Source organism: Diorhabda carinulata, chromosome 5 (assembly GCF_026250575.1).
Source record: "Diorhabda carinulata isolate Delta chromosome 5, icDioCari1.1, whole genome shotgun sequence".
In the NCBI taxonomy this organism is placed as follows: Eukaryota; Metazoa; Arthropoda; class Insecta; order Coleoptera; family Chrysomelidae; genus Diorhabda; species Diorhabda carinulata.
The window spans coordinates 6,773,110-6,788,532 of NC_079464.1; the positions used below are offsets into that span (position 1 = coordinate 6,773,110).

Below are 15,423 nucleotides of genomic sequence, written 5' to 3' on the forward strand. Positions count from 1 at the left end.
GAGTCACTGTCAGTCATATCTCTTTCCTTAGTCTTCTCTCCTATTCTCTTCTCGACTTTTTCTTTAATATTTTTCAACGTATTCTATTTTCATTTCGCCAATTTGAGAGATTCATCTTCAATATCAAAAGTGACATCATTATTTTATTTATTCTTTGAAATTGAAAGTTTCCTCGAGCAAAATTGATCTTCTAAGTGTTCTTAGTTTCCCTGGACTGCTTTGTATGAGTGAAAATCTCTTATAATAGGCTTGTAACTTTCTAGAGTTACATTGGGGTTCACCAGAACAGAACTTATTTGTAGAAACAACCTCGTATCAACTCTTGGTAGATATACACTTTCACTTTAACATTGATGCATAAATTTGACAGTTCATTTTGTTCAATTTTGTCTTGTATATTGACTTTGAACATTCTGTTTCGTCAATAATAAGATAGTTTCAAAACAAATTTTTAGAGATTTATTTATTTGGTCATCAGTTACAAAGTATCTAGCATTAATTACACCCTGTGCTATCAGCATAATCCCGACCAATCATTATGACCACTATCGGTGGAGCATTGCGATCTTGTGTTTCCAATTTTGTACACACTGCCATTTAGAACATTTCCCATTGGTCCATAATTGCAAGCTAAATAGAAATTATATATATTATCTTCTTCATTCATTGTTAATCCACAACCGACTTGCTTCGTTTCAGACCAAACTAGTTGTGTATAATGAGCAATAGATTCCGTTCTGCGAACAAATTCTTCAGTTAAAATACAAGGAATTGACACATGGTGCTACAAAAAAAGGTAGACTCGTCTCTAGGATAGACATAAAATACATTATCATCATACAAACCATGTAACTACCGTCGTTTATATGATTCAGACATAAAAAAACAAATCCATTCGATGTATCAGGCTCCAAATATATTCATATGAAATTTTTCACTTTTCTATCTATCCTAGAGAAGGGATGACCTTTTATTGAAGTACCCATTTGATCATAAAATAATCATATTCAGAGTAGAAATCGATTCCACTGAACCAGAGCTCAATAGGAATCCAAGCAAAACGTATGGGGAAACATATAACCCCAATCAACAGTACCTACAACTTGACGCGCATCTAGACCAGAAGGGCTAGACACCACCATACTTGATGTATACGAATCAAGTTGCTCTATATAAAAAAATAAGAGATAAACTGTAGCAATAGCCAAGCACGTGTGAAGCTCTGAACAAATAAAATGCACTATATGCACCTTTGCTTTCTTGGACATATAAGGCGCCTGCCTTTGACAATGCTTCACAAGAGCATTAGATACGAAAGGAGTAGCTAAACGAGCTAGGCAAAAAAAATTAAGTTACCTTGCAAGGGATTTCGGGACGTACTTGAGTGGAATGAAACGAAATAGCTAACAGATTCGTTGAAGTAGGAGCAGATGAACCATTCATATAACCTAAAACCCTCTTGTGTTGTCAGCTATAGAACAATAAAGAAAACATTGGAAAAATAAGTAAATAGGAGTGAAACCGATTATTGAGATAATCTATAATGATTGAGATTCTGGGAAATTATAATCGGAGAAGAACTGCTGAATGTATCAACTTCAGTAAGAACAATTTACGATTACTAACAGGACTCCTATTGGAACATTGTCGCCTCAATGAACACCTGAAGACGCTATCCAGTAGAGAATTTAATGTGCAGATACAGCTGCGTATAGGACGAAACCTCAACCTCTATTCACATTCTCTAGAAGTACGAGATACTTGGGAGCATATAAAATGGAATGAAGATCTGAAATTTCAGAGAGGAGTGGATAGATCAGCTGTAAACACTGGACTCTCGATTATCATAACTAGGAAAATGGACAAAACAGATCCTTTGACTCGTGATGTATATAGTACTCCAATATACACACATACATACATGATAAAAAATTTTTGTTCAGAATTGTTTTCAGAAACTGATGTCAAAATTGATGTCGAAACTGATCTCAATTGATATAAAAATAAATGTCGATATTAATGTCGAAATTAATGCCAACATTAATGTCAAAATTTACGTCAAAATTGATGTTGAAACTGATGTTAATTGATATAAAAATAAATATCAGTATTAATGTCAACATCAGTGCCAAAATTAATATCAAAATTGATGTCAAATTTAATATAAGAGTTTATTTCATAATTGATATCAAAACTGATGTCAAAATTAATGTCTGAATATTTTTCATGAAGCAATTAGATTATCGATTCTAAAAGGTCTAAAATAAGAAAATAAATTGGACAGATTCACATGTTATTTCCATAAAATGAAACGAGAGTCTGTGGAAATACAAACCAAAAGTATGGAAGTCTTCATTTCCACTCTATACATTCTTTTGACTGAATAGAAGATTTAAATATGTTAATAATTCTTACCTATCGCTCAATCCAAAATTTTCTATATCTTCCCTTTTGACATCAGTAACCTCATCGTACCAGCGACGAACTAGGTTAACAATGATTAGTGTTCTATTAGAACTATCGGCATTAGTGCTGTGTAATCCTATATTTTGACCAACGCTGCTATACTTTTCTGTAACAGTTTATGTAGATCATATTCTAATCATGAAATGGTATCTGGTGATGATTATACTGTTTTTTTGTTCAGAATAGTTAGCTTCAAAATAAACACAGAGTTGTGATAAACTCAGTCCGGTCTTTAACCATATCTCAGGAAAATATTGGATTACAGATTTAGAAAAAAAAAAAAAATTCAACAAAACTGGCACCAAGCAATACGTGATAAAAATATTTTACTCAATTATGTGGCACTTTATATACGATAATCGCTTGTGTGTCCGGTTCTACTCAGCCGATTTTTGATTGTGTCTATTGACATCCATTGACATCCATTGAGATAGAATCACATCAATTCTCATATATTCAGGTTAATTGGCTTCTATTTTAGTGAGATATTACCGATTAACATATATCTAAATTGATTGAGGTCGATGGTCACTTTATGTTAATTGATGTCTCATGGTGTCTATGGACTCACACCAATTCTTATATAATTATGTGAATTAATGATAGACTTCAAAGTCATGAAGAAGCATGTGCTTTATTCAATGAAACACAGTTTGAAAAACCCCCAATTCCAATAATTGCAGCTTAATTCAATGTAACGGGAAGCAGGAAGGATGCTTCAAGATCTGGAATACCACTAGAAGACAAACCTCGCGCAACTACAACAGAAATTGCTTTAAAACCAAGTGCTGCCCAATTTTTTGTAGTAAAGTTTCTAATGAAAGAAGAGCTGGAATCATAAAAATTTCAACTTGTTCACGAACTCTTAGAGAGGATTCAAACAAATGTTTGGAATTTGTGAGGTTTCGATAAAGAAGCATGTGCTTTATTCAATGAAACACATTTTGAAAGATCTACAATTCCAAAAAGTACAGTTAGAATTACAGCTTAATTTAATATAACGTGAAGCAACAGAGATACTTCAAAATCTGTAAGACTATTAGAAGGCAAACCTCATACAACTACAACCGAAATTGCTTTGAAACTAAATATTGCCAAGTCTTTTGTAATAAAGCTCCTAAAGAAAGAGAAACTTCAATCATAAAAGTTCAATTTGTTCACGAACTCTTAGAGATAATAAATAACTTTGAAATTTGTTTCATTTCGATGATGCATTAAAAGAAAAATCCAGAAACTTCAATCCCAATAGTTGGTGTCAACAAGATAGCGCTATACCATAGAAGACGTGGATCTCGCCTCTTTGATTCATTTTGTCTGGACATTCAGAAAGTTAGGTCTACGCTAACTGACCAGAAAATTTAGAAGCCTTAGTGGAACGAACTAGAAATGAAATGTCTTGTATTATCTTGACCTAAGTCTGAGAGTAAACTGGACATAGTTTGAACAGTTTCTATTTGACGTGTCCTCAATTTTTTTTAAATACATCCACGAATTTTGTACATTATATTTTCATTACCCAAAATATTCTGGTTTAAATATTGTTAAACCACAGCGTCAAATGTCATACATATTATTAGGCCAAAGTAAAAATTCATAATCAACGTTTTTCTACTATGTTGTTTATTCGCAAATTAACCCATTTCAAAACTTCTTTGTATCGTTTTTGGCATTTCAATAGTTCACATTACATATATGACCTACCTATACATTTAAACAACAAAATTTTACCATATTTTCAGAACAATAAACTAGCTTTTGATTCCTGTTAAGCCCTGCCCTGTTAAGCATTACCCTAGGGTACATTGCAAGGAGACATAAATGCCGTCCACATCGCTAAACAAGTACAAAAAGCTACAGTAAACGCACCACACAAGACAAACTTTCATTATAGAAACAAATCATTAGACCCATTCTAATACTCGCAGCCCCAGTCTACAACACAGGTACCAAACAAAATTTCCGCACCCTGTAAGTAGTAGAAAATAAGTGCTCCGTATAGCTATTAAAAATTCACGCTACCCAAAGCTTTCTAGAACCTTGTGGTTACATAAAATACCCTATAAAACCACTGTCAAAGACTTCGTAACTAAAATTTTATAAAACTTTGACAACTATTGCCTGCCAAAGATCTTTGAGAAAAACTTAAAGCCGTATATTCGCGCAGGAGATATCCACGAGGTGGGTGTAGACTTCTGCATGGTTCACTAATCACATATTTTGGTTGTAAAACTCTAAATTTAATACCCAAATCATCGTATATTAAAACTTCCACTTATCAATACGAATTATAATCAACGTCAGCCATGTTGCCTTCTTTAATCGATTTTTGAAACCCTGTTTTTCACCTGTATTTCAGGGATATTTCAGCCGAAAGATTCTGGGAGTCGCAACTTTATACCAGGGACAGATTTATCATACCTACATTAAACTTGTGGATAATGCCCCGTTACAAGGAACCATAAATTACATCCATACATACACATGAGATCTGTGGATCGCCAGAACATCGGCCAACGTATTTATTTCTTAATCTATTAGATGAGATGTAACTAGGGAATTAGAACAGAAAATGAAGATATTTTTAATGATAATACAGTTCATAATCGGTCTTTAATGACAATAACTTGTTTAACAAAACACGCAACAGATATTGTAATTGTGGATGATAGTGTAGAGGTAGTGAGCATGTTGTTATCATTATCATATTCCACATACTATATCATGAAATTCTATTTTCGGAGTCATAATTGTCATTATTTTCCCTTCGCTGACATAAATGCCAGATTCTATTTTCATTTGCCTGCCTGGTACATTCACCACACATTTCACGTCAGATGTGCTTTACTATTTCGTCAATAAACTCATTCCTATTTTGCGTGTACATTCGCAGCTGGTTTATGGAGTTGTTTTTAATTTTTAGTTGACAAACGACACCGCAACTAAATAATGATGTTTTTCATCTATTTTTCGAAACCATTTGATTGTCGTGATGGATATTTAGATTGACAATTTCAAAACAAACATTACGTTGAAAAAAATATATCATATTAGAGAATTGGTTATCATGTAATCTTTTCTTTAATTCAACACCACAGAAAGATCTTTTTTGTTACAATAACTTGACTAAGTTTTCGTAACAACATGAACTATAAGTTGTAATTAATTACTGACAGTTTTTATGTTATAATAAAATCTAAACACAAATTTGTTTGATTTGAATCTTCTAACACGACGTACCTCTACGTTTTATTCACTTGGTTTCCTCAGGAGTACATTAGGTTGGTTATTCTTGGCTTCATTTCTAGCCAAAGACGACGTTCTCTTTCTATGATGAAATTGGGCACATACCACGGGGCATTCATAATACCTCTAATGGCTTTATTCTCAAACTTTTCAATGTTATAGTTATTTGCAGCATCGAGTTGCATCCCATAGGTCGATACAAATTATTAAATCGTACTATAGATGACCATTTTATTTTCATTGTTCAATCGCGAGCTTCTGCCAATTAGTCAATGCTTTTCTATATATCCTATATCCAGTTGTTCCCTCTTTGTAAAAATATACTTCTGCCATCTCTTATTCAAGTACGTACCCAGATATTTTGTCTCATTTTGTTGTTACAACTTAATGTTGTTTATTGTCACTATTGGGAATATGTATATAGAATAGTATAAATGATATAGAAGCGACTTACCTGTTTTTCTACATGTATCGTGCTCGTATTTACATCTGTTTGTTGAACATTGTGCCAAATATTCAAGATCATCATCGTATGTCTGAAAATTCAAAGGAACTTACAAAAACGTAAGTAACTTTCGGTGGCTTCTTTATATGAAATGTGAAAACTAATTAAACGTATCGTTCGATAGCATACGAGAACTAGTGTGTTATCAGATGTTGCTTTACACTCTTAGGAACAGTTCAATCAAAGACTGTTTTGTATAGAATCTAGCGGAAGCAGGGCCGGATTAAGATTTATAAGGCCCGGTGCTAAAATAATGACGGGGCCCCCTTAAGGAATTCGAAAACCCGGAAAAATTCACAAAATAATATCAATACGTTAGATTTGTGGTATCAACACATCAAAAAATACAGAATGATTTCCAAATGATGAGGCCCTCTTGGACCAGGGGCCCGGGGCTATAGCCCCCCCAAGCCCCTAGCTTAATCCGGCCCTGAGCGGAAGACATTCAACTGCAAGAACTGATTAAAACATCGGAAAAATACGAGAACTGTTTAGAACGTCGCTTCAAGATTCAAGTTAAATTTGAGTCATGAAAATCTGCCTAATCAATCGAGGATGACAAAGATTTTTTAACAATAAAAATATTACAATGGTTACTCAGCCTCCTCATTTAACTTTTGTTTGGAAAATTGTAACCGATCAGTTGACATTTACACACATGGTATACTTTTTCTCATTTCAAAACCTCAATATAAAAGTGTTTGTGAGGCGTTTTCATGATTTGATAACGCTATTGAAACACTTGAATATCCATTGGCGAGGGTGATAAATTGCAGAATGTGGGTTATAAATTGTAAACTTGGACGAGAGTAGATCATACCGCGTCCTTTCGTTTCAGCATTTTTTTTATATCAAATAATGGAGGATTTATCGTATATCAAACTATTCGCAGTCAAAAATATATCCATTTTCTAATATCACGGATTTGGAAATCTCTTGATTAATATTCCGTTTAAATTATTTCATGAATCGGAAATTTTATTGGCTTAGTAAACGTCAAGATTTTTAGAGAACAGTTGCTTGTATTCTAAAAGCGAGCAACTTGAATAATCTTTTGGTATTTTCAGTTACTACAGGTAGTGAACTTTTGTAGCAAATAGACATTAATCTAATTATATAACAATAGTGAGAGATAAGGCGTGAAAAAACTATGGTTTACCAATAATTATTCATTTATTATCGAATCAATTTCCACAAAAAGCACGTATGAGCATGTCTCAACTGTCGAAATAACCAATTTAACAGTAATTTAATAAAATTAGGTACCTATACAGAAAGTTTTCTGTATAGATGTGATTTCAAGTAATACATTTATCACCATGTGTTGTACTATAGCAGAAAAAATTACATTTAATCCTGTATTTCCGGGCACCAAAATTTTTTTTATTCACCACATTCATTTACAGTTTGTTTCTGAAACAGTGCACAAGTTTGCACAAGTAGGTGCAAACACAAAAATGACTTGTGGGGTAGAGCCCTGGAGCTTTCCCCCCTAATTGTATCATTTATGCAACTATTTATCGATATTACAAAATATGTATGAAGTATAGTTTAAAAAATAGGTGTATCAAAATTATTGAAGTTGAAAGATTACAATTAACATAGAGAGTTTTACGTAATTAACCTAGTCAAATTAAAGTAAAATATGCCAAAATATAATAGTAAACGTAGAGGGGTGAATCATTTAAGTCTACGTCGGATAATTGGCTCTACCACTAGGTTTTTGGCCAATTAATCAATATCTTCTTTAACCCTGAACCCGACAGTTGGATTCCATATGTCCAAATATGTTTAAGTATTGTTTGTATACCAATAACTTATTCCCTATGGATAGTTGTAATTATCCAACATAGTTGTCTGAGTTTAATACCCAGCTGTTTTCTTTTAGTGTAGAGGAGTTTCTTCCAAGAAAGTCTCCTATACAAATGAATTCCATTTCGTGTTCGTTTATTGTAACGTCTGTTTGGATGGATATAGACTCACCATACTTTTAATTTTTTATGTAGTTTTTGGATCTTGGTGTGAAGCTAGTGAATCAGTATAATAAGCATATGTTGCACTAAGTGTGTTCTCCAATGTGGGTAAATCCACTGTATATGGAAGATAAAGTAGTGGACCCAATACGCTTGGGGTACACCTGCGTTGATTACATGAATGGTTGAATATTTGTTTTGATACTCAACCATGAAATACCGATCCTTGAGATAGGATTTGAGAGTAAAGAAGTAATTTTGCTGATTTTATAAAGTAGTCCCAAGTGCCAGACTGAATCAAAGGCGCGAGATGGCGAGATGGCGATCACTTGGACGATTTTATTGTTGAGAAATAATTTTCCATTCACTTTTCTTATTTCTAATGAACATTTGCTGGAAAACAATGTGTTTTATTTTCGTCATGGCAATTTAAAAAATTCATGACCCAATATTTTATTTGAGAGAATATTTCAACAAAAATATCTTGAAACAGTCAAAATCTGCACCCGACTCCTTGACAAAAATATCATTATGAACTAGTTTAATGATTTGAATTAATATTCTTCACTACTCTACTCAAAGTTTTTCTTTAAGAGGTCCTTTTGTCACCAATGGAGAGTGAAATTTATTATTTAATGATAAAAATAATTTTTTTATAGTAATTTTTATCATTACCTATGATATTGTGGAACTTATTTTAATTTTTTGGAAAACAAAATTTTAAAAGCTTGCGAATTTTACCAGAACTTCATGTAAAAGTTGGGTTTTGGCTATAGACTATAGGTTTTTGAGGTATATAAATATATTAAATATATTATTTATGAATGTGAGATGAAATTTCGGAACGTTGAATCAAATTGTAGTCTGGTCTAGAATTTACGCGATAAAGTACGAATCAAATTCCACAATAGTATAAGTAATGATTGAAAATATCATAGAAAATTATTTCCATAATAATCCAATGAGTTTTTGTGGCGCAAGGACTTCAAATAAATGAAGACTCAATGAGTAAATAACTTTCAATTATCGAGAAGAATGAAGCTGCAATAAATTTTTTACCAGTTCCATCATATCTGCTGCTTTCGGTTGATTACCTCTTTTTTCTCGGCCTGTTGCAATTTCATTTCTATAATAATTATGAAGGTGTAAAATAGTATGTTTTTCTTCTTTTGTTAGTCCATCCTCCGTACACATTTTTTTACAATTTTCTCTTCTCCCACATTTCTGAAAGGAAAAAAATTATCCGTCTTTTCCAATTCAGCCAAAAAACAAATCGAACAATTTTGCATTCGGTTCTAAAAACATAAATTTTTTGAGAAAACTATGAAATATTTCATATGATTGTTAGGAATAGCAAAAACATTATGCAACAGCTGACTAGTCAAGCTGACCTATTTCAATTTCAGAAAAGTATTTATGGTAGACTACTAAGACCTCACTATATCAACGGATCATTTCGGTTTCTGAAAACACCAAAACACGCAGTGGACAGTTTGAGTTGAATTTACCAGTTTAATCAAGAAGTGATAGGTTTTCTAAAACTAAGAAGATATCTATAGCATAAACACTCTCCTGTATGTGCCGAATATGCTCAGAAATCTAGATATTATTATAGCTTTCTTTGTTTAAAATGTGATGGCTCGAAATCCACACTCTTTCACAAGCTCTACAGCTTCGGAATACCTACGTCAAATCCTGGTGATTCCGCTTATTCATTTATTTTTCTGTTCATTTGAAAATTGATGAGGGTTCAATTTTTAAAAACCAAAAGGGGAGTAAAACGTTTTGTGAAAAACTTGGTAATATAAACTACTTATATAAACTCGGTAGGCAGATAAGTTGGAAGTAATGAAATATTTGGTGATAATAGCTTGCTAGAATTTGTTTCAATTCCAAAAAAATATTTCACCCAGTCAAAAAATATTGATCACGGAAGATGTTACAAAATGGAGTAACAGAAAGAATTGTTTCTTGAAAAATTTCAATGAAGTAACAAGAAGTAGTGAAATAAAGACACCATTACTGAATAGGATAAAAATGCCACTGAACGGTACAGAGAGAATAATTGGCAAGAAATATATAATTCTGGATACCAAGAGTAGATTCACCAGCTGATTAGCTGATAAACTAAGCAAAAAACACCTTGGTAGAGACAAGAACCTCTTTTTTGGAATCAGCCCTGATATAATTAATGAAAAATTTCGAAATAAAGATGAGGCAACTGATAAAACTTAATAGAGATATGAAAATAGCAGATACCACTGCGAAATATCAAGTAGAGGAGTTCGAAAGAGGTTTTAAAAAGTTATTTTAGTCTGAATAAACTAACTAAGATGCTTAAACTGATGGAAAAAGATCCTGAGGAAACAAGGCATCGTAAAACTTAAGAACCCGTCACTAAGGAGTATATTGAATAGAGCAGAAAAGCATACAAACTGAAATAAGCGGAGAATAAAAAGTGAGTTGATGATTGGACACAATAGATCACAGGTCCCTCAAACATGCATATATTGAAAATAATCTTACCCATGGTGCTCCGGAACATGCAGTATTAACCTCATCTCCACATGATAATTGGCAGTAATCAACAGCTGCCAAAATTACATGAAAAAATAGACACGAAGCTGTAACAAGTTGTATTAGTAACATTGCATATCAAAATTTACCACATTTATTTGAACTACATTTATGTTAGTTTAATAAAAGGTATTTATACTTTATTGATAAAATATGATAAAACATGTATACTGATAAGGATAATATACTATGAGGAAAAAACATTGATCAACTAAATTTTCGTAAATACAACAATTTGAGGGAATTATCGCGAATTGAATTTGATGCTAAAATTTTCAATAATTCAGTAAATGTTCGCTAAACTAAGCCAGATTACCGTGTGATGTATGGCTTTTTGATTAGCAGTCATAACATATACTTTTTCTTCGTGCCTTTTTATCTTCGTTAGCTCTTTCAACCCTTCCTATTTTATCCTTTCCTATCAGCATCTTCTTTCACATTTTCAATTCATGTTTTTCTTCTTGTAAGAACATGTGACGACGAATAACTGAGGGTATGTCTTCTAAATGAAATGGCGATTTATTACTTAACAAGTTCAATTATCTTTTTCTTTCAACCATCTCAATAAAAAAGACCAATCATTTCTCCGCCTAGAATCTCATACGACGCATTTACAGACCAACGACCCTGTTGTTGGATCTTCTACATCCACCGGGGATTCGTTTTGGAACAGTAGCGCATATTATGGCGATTTACCCTATAATTACTATGAAACGTAGCCTCATCTAGTCCTCAAATTAATCTAGTCTTATAATAGAATATCGATCATTCAGACGACCCTTCTCAGTTGCCCGCCCGGTTCAAAATTCTAATACTTTTGATTTATTGATTCCTGTTTCATTATCCTCCATAAGTCTTCTTTATGCAATGTATCGAAGGCTTTTGCTAGATCAATGAATTACAGATATACATTTTTTTCTCGTATTGATTCCTTAAATGTTTGAATCATTATAAATATTTGAACGAAATGCAAATTTAGTATCGTTAGTATCCTTTGGCGATATTCATACTGAATACACTGTTTTCACCACCACTACACCAACACCAACTATAACACCCTCTGTCGCACGTTTCTATAATAAAGTTATCGTCTTCAGAGACTGAAGGTAAAAGAAAATCTAATGAGTTGACTTACCTGTTTCATAATAAATTTTTCCATCAATACATCGTGAAAATTAATTCCAGCGGGGGAAAATTTCTTGGTGGGAATCTTCACATTCATTCCTTGACTACCAAACTATATAGTGCCTTCAAATGCATCTAACAATTTTTTAATGGATACATTTTTTACCAATTTTATATTATTAATATTTATGTCATGATTGTGACTGGCAGCGTATATATTTCAAATGAGCTATGTGCTCTTTAAACCGGACAATAACTGATCTATTAGTCTGCTCAATATACTTTCCGTCACAATCACCACAGCTAATTTCATAATTTTACAAATTTGGTACTTTATCCTTAGGATTGCCCAACAATTGTTTTAGTATATTGTTGGATATATAAACCAATTTAAAACCCACTCTGCTAAATATTCCTTCCAATTCTTTTGTATAAAGAAGATTAAAAGGTATCAGACGTCTTAGATTTATCAAAGCTCTAAATGTTGCAACTTCCCAACTAGAGCTCGTACGAAGCATAAATATATAAGTTTCCATTTATTGTTTATTAACAATTTCTATTGAATATAATTTGCTAAATTAATGTCTATATATGATTCGAGATATTTATGGTTGACGGTAGTTTCCTTCACATTAAATATGTAACATCTTCAAAATGTAATATACTTTGAATAACGACTGAGTAAATGTGAACTAAATTATCCCGTAAAGGAGTTGTTTAAAAGTGAATATATATAGTCGCGATGTTTCCAAATATAACACTTAATACGCCTTTCTGCTTTGGTCTTTATGGTAACTTCAGGACATTTTAATGGAACATAGTTGTAATAGCGCCATTAAAATAAATTTATAAGACTTGAGAAAACCGTGAAAGAGTTTGTGTCGGTAATAGTTATGACCTTAAACTGATAAGATATTCACAAGCGAGAAATGAGACTACTTTTTATGCCATGAATATGTTATCAAATTCCATCATCAACCATTCAACTCACGTGAAAAATATAACGATGTTATTTGTGGTATGAAAATATGGATTGAATTTCAGCACTTTGAGCCCCAACCAAAATTGATGAACTGTTCCTTGGGTCCAAATTTTGTGTCCATGGGCCCACTCTGGGCCCGAGGAAAAGTTTACTACTAAAACTTTCTCCAGCGCCCCGAGTGGTCCTATAGCCGCACACAAAAAAATCACTTTTCATTTGAAATAAACTTTTTATTATATTTCTTTGAAGTTATGTAGAGTGTACAAAAATGTACAACGTGTCTAAAACAATATTATATGAGATCAAAAATAATGCTTTTGGTTGAGGTCATATTTACTTCTTTCTCAATGGTTTGTGAGATTAGTTTGATATATGACCCATCTAAATTTTGAATAGTACTCATAACAACAAATTTCTCCCTAGTCCCTTGAGATTTCAAATAAAGAGTGATCCATAGGACCGCTCGAGACTATGAGGAATATTCAGTTGCGGACTCATGGACTGGACCCTGGGGCTCGACTGTTATTAATGAGAGGAACGTTACCTTAAGTTTTGGTAGTCATATGGAGCGTTCAGAATACAAGTACAACGAAGTACACTCAAACTACAATTGAAATTTGAAGTTAAAGCTTCATAACAAAAACATTTGTAAACATTTTTAAGTATATATTCAATTTAAGGAATTCAATGTGTAACTTAGACATTTCCATAGGTTTTTATGACTTAATTTTCTGTTATAACCCCAAAAAATCCAAAATAGTAGACTTATCAAATGTATTCTGAAGAACTTTAGGTAGATGATGAATCAAATCCAAGTGTTGTTAATAAACTCCATTTCTATAAATGCTTAAAGATCAAATTATGAAAATTGAAAGAGTTTCTTAGTTGAAATAGAGTTAATTGACATAAAAACCTCATCATTTCCTTGTCTGATTCCCTCGAATGCTTCTAAAGTATCCTTGATGAATAGAGGGTATATAAGGGTGTAGTTTATTTTGGTGAGTCATTAGTCTTCTAGTTGGGTAGCACTGGGTCTTCCTGTCCTACATTCTTTGCTGGAATTTTTCGAGAAACCCGAGATTTCACTGAAAGATTCATTTCTTTTTTAATTTATAAGGATGCTTACCATATTTGCCTGCAACATCCTTCATTCTGTTTGTTTTTGAATTTGCGACTTGTTTTTTAATAAAAAAAAATCACTTTTCGTATTTTTTAACCTCAAGCATATTGATGGTCCCATGTTTCTGGTTTGCTATCTTTATTGTACGGGATTCAAGATTTTTGGAAAGGAATAAGTGAACTGGTATCATAAATTTCATATAAATTGTTTTAACATCCAATAAAAGGTCTTGAACAACAGAACAACGTTTTTGAATATTCTGGCATGTTTATACAAGGCATTAAAACTGAAACTTCAGAACTCCTTTCACCAGAAGTCTCATTCCATACAAGCATATATGCAGTATTGTTATTAAAATAATGAATACTAGAGTTAAAATTGCTCCAAAAAACAGGGTGAGGTGACCCTCAATTCCCAAAAGACTCAAGCCATCGTCTTCAATCATCCGAATTGCCTACGCAAACATCTTCAACCACAAAACTTCCAATTGAGACTTTGTGGAGAGAGGGTCGACATTTGCAGAGGAGCTGTCTATCTGGGAGTGAAATTTAGGCCGATCTGAACGATACTCTTAACAGTATACGGAAGCGAGTCTGTCTCATCAAGGTACTTAGAGTACAGTTTGGACGAACCCACCCCCTCACCTTACTTCATACATACAAAACATAATCGAATATAGAGCAAACGTCTAGAGGACTTCACCCAACTATCCTCTTAAGAAACTCCTGACCTGTGAGCAATCCATTCTCAGGTACTGCCAATACAAATGTAGATTCAGCTCCAGTAACACCATTTATCAGTCAATAGAGACATAACCCCCATCTTAAGCCGTCTAGACCTCCAAACTCGCTATGTGATTCGTACTATCGCATCAAACAACTCCGTTGCCAAAGAAACCTTCTTACTCCCTGGCTACTCAATATGAGGCCCCTAATCTGAGAGCAAAAGAGAAAACTCCCCTATCCACCCCTTCGGCTGCTGGGAAAAGCAGACGAAGACCTTAATCTCCTAGATAACTCTCATATCCATAAGATTAAACTCTTTTCACTCACTCGTCTATCATCGATGTTGCAGGTTTTCTGCGGTTCCTTGTAACCTGGTGATCTGGTTCCCCTGTCAAATGATCGACGATAGGGAGTAATAATAAAAACCAAACAAAATACATTAAAAATAATCCCCAAACCGAGAATAGCCGTTTTTATTTATCTAGAGCTCTCTTTTCGTTCTCTTTTGACCAACTGTGGGTCTCTTTTCCTCCTGTCAGCTAGGACAACACAACCTACGCAACCTTCAGAACTCCAGCCCTGCAGAGGAGTAACTCCTATATCAGGGCCAACTCTAACAAATCTTCACCATAAAAAATTTTCCTTTAAACTACCTAAAAATTATCCAACGAATTTCTCTATATTTGGAATTATAATGCTATTAAAAC

The 15,423-nt window shown here is 33.2% G+C and overlaps 1 protein-coding gene across 1 annotated transcript; it reads right to left on the bottom strand.

The window, feature by feature from the left end:
• Positions 1-441: 441 nt before the first annotated feature.
• Positions 442-10,871, bottom strand: LOC130893593 (venom allergen 5.02-like). Its single transcript, XM_057799809.1, has 5 exons — positions 10,714-10,871; positions 9,247-9,411; positions 6,164-6,245; positions 2,416-2,572; positions 442-737 (listed from the first exon to the last, which is right to left on the bottom strand). Exons 1-5 carry the CDS (start codon positions 10,834-10,836, stop codon positions 515-517), a joined length of 750 nt encoding a protein of 249 aa, XP_057655792.1. The 5' UTR covers positions 10,837-10,871; the 3' UTR covers positions 442-514.
• Between the last annotated feature and the right edge of the window lie 4,552 nt (positions 10,872-15,423).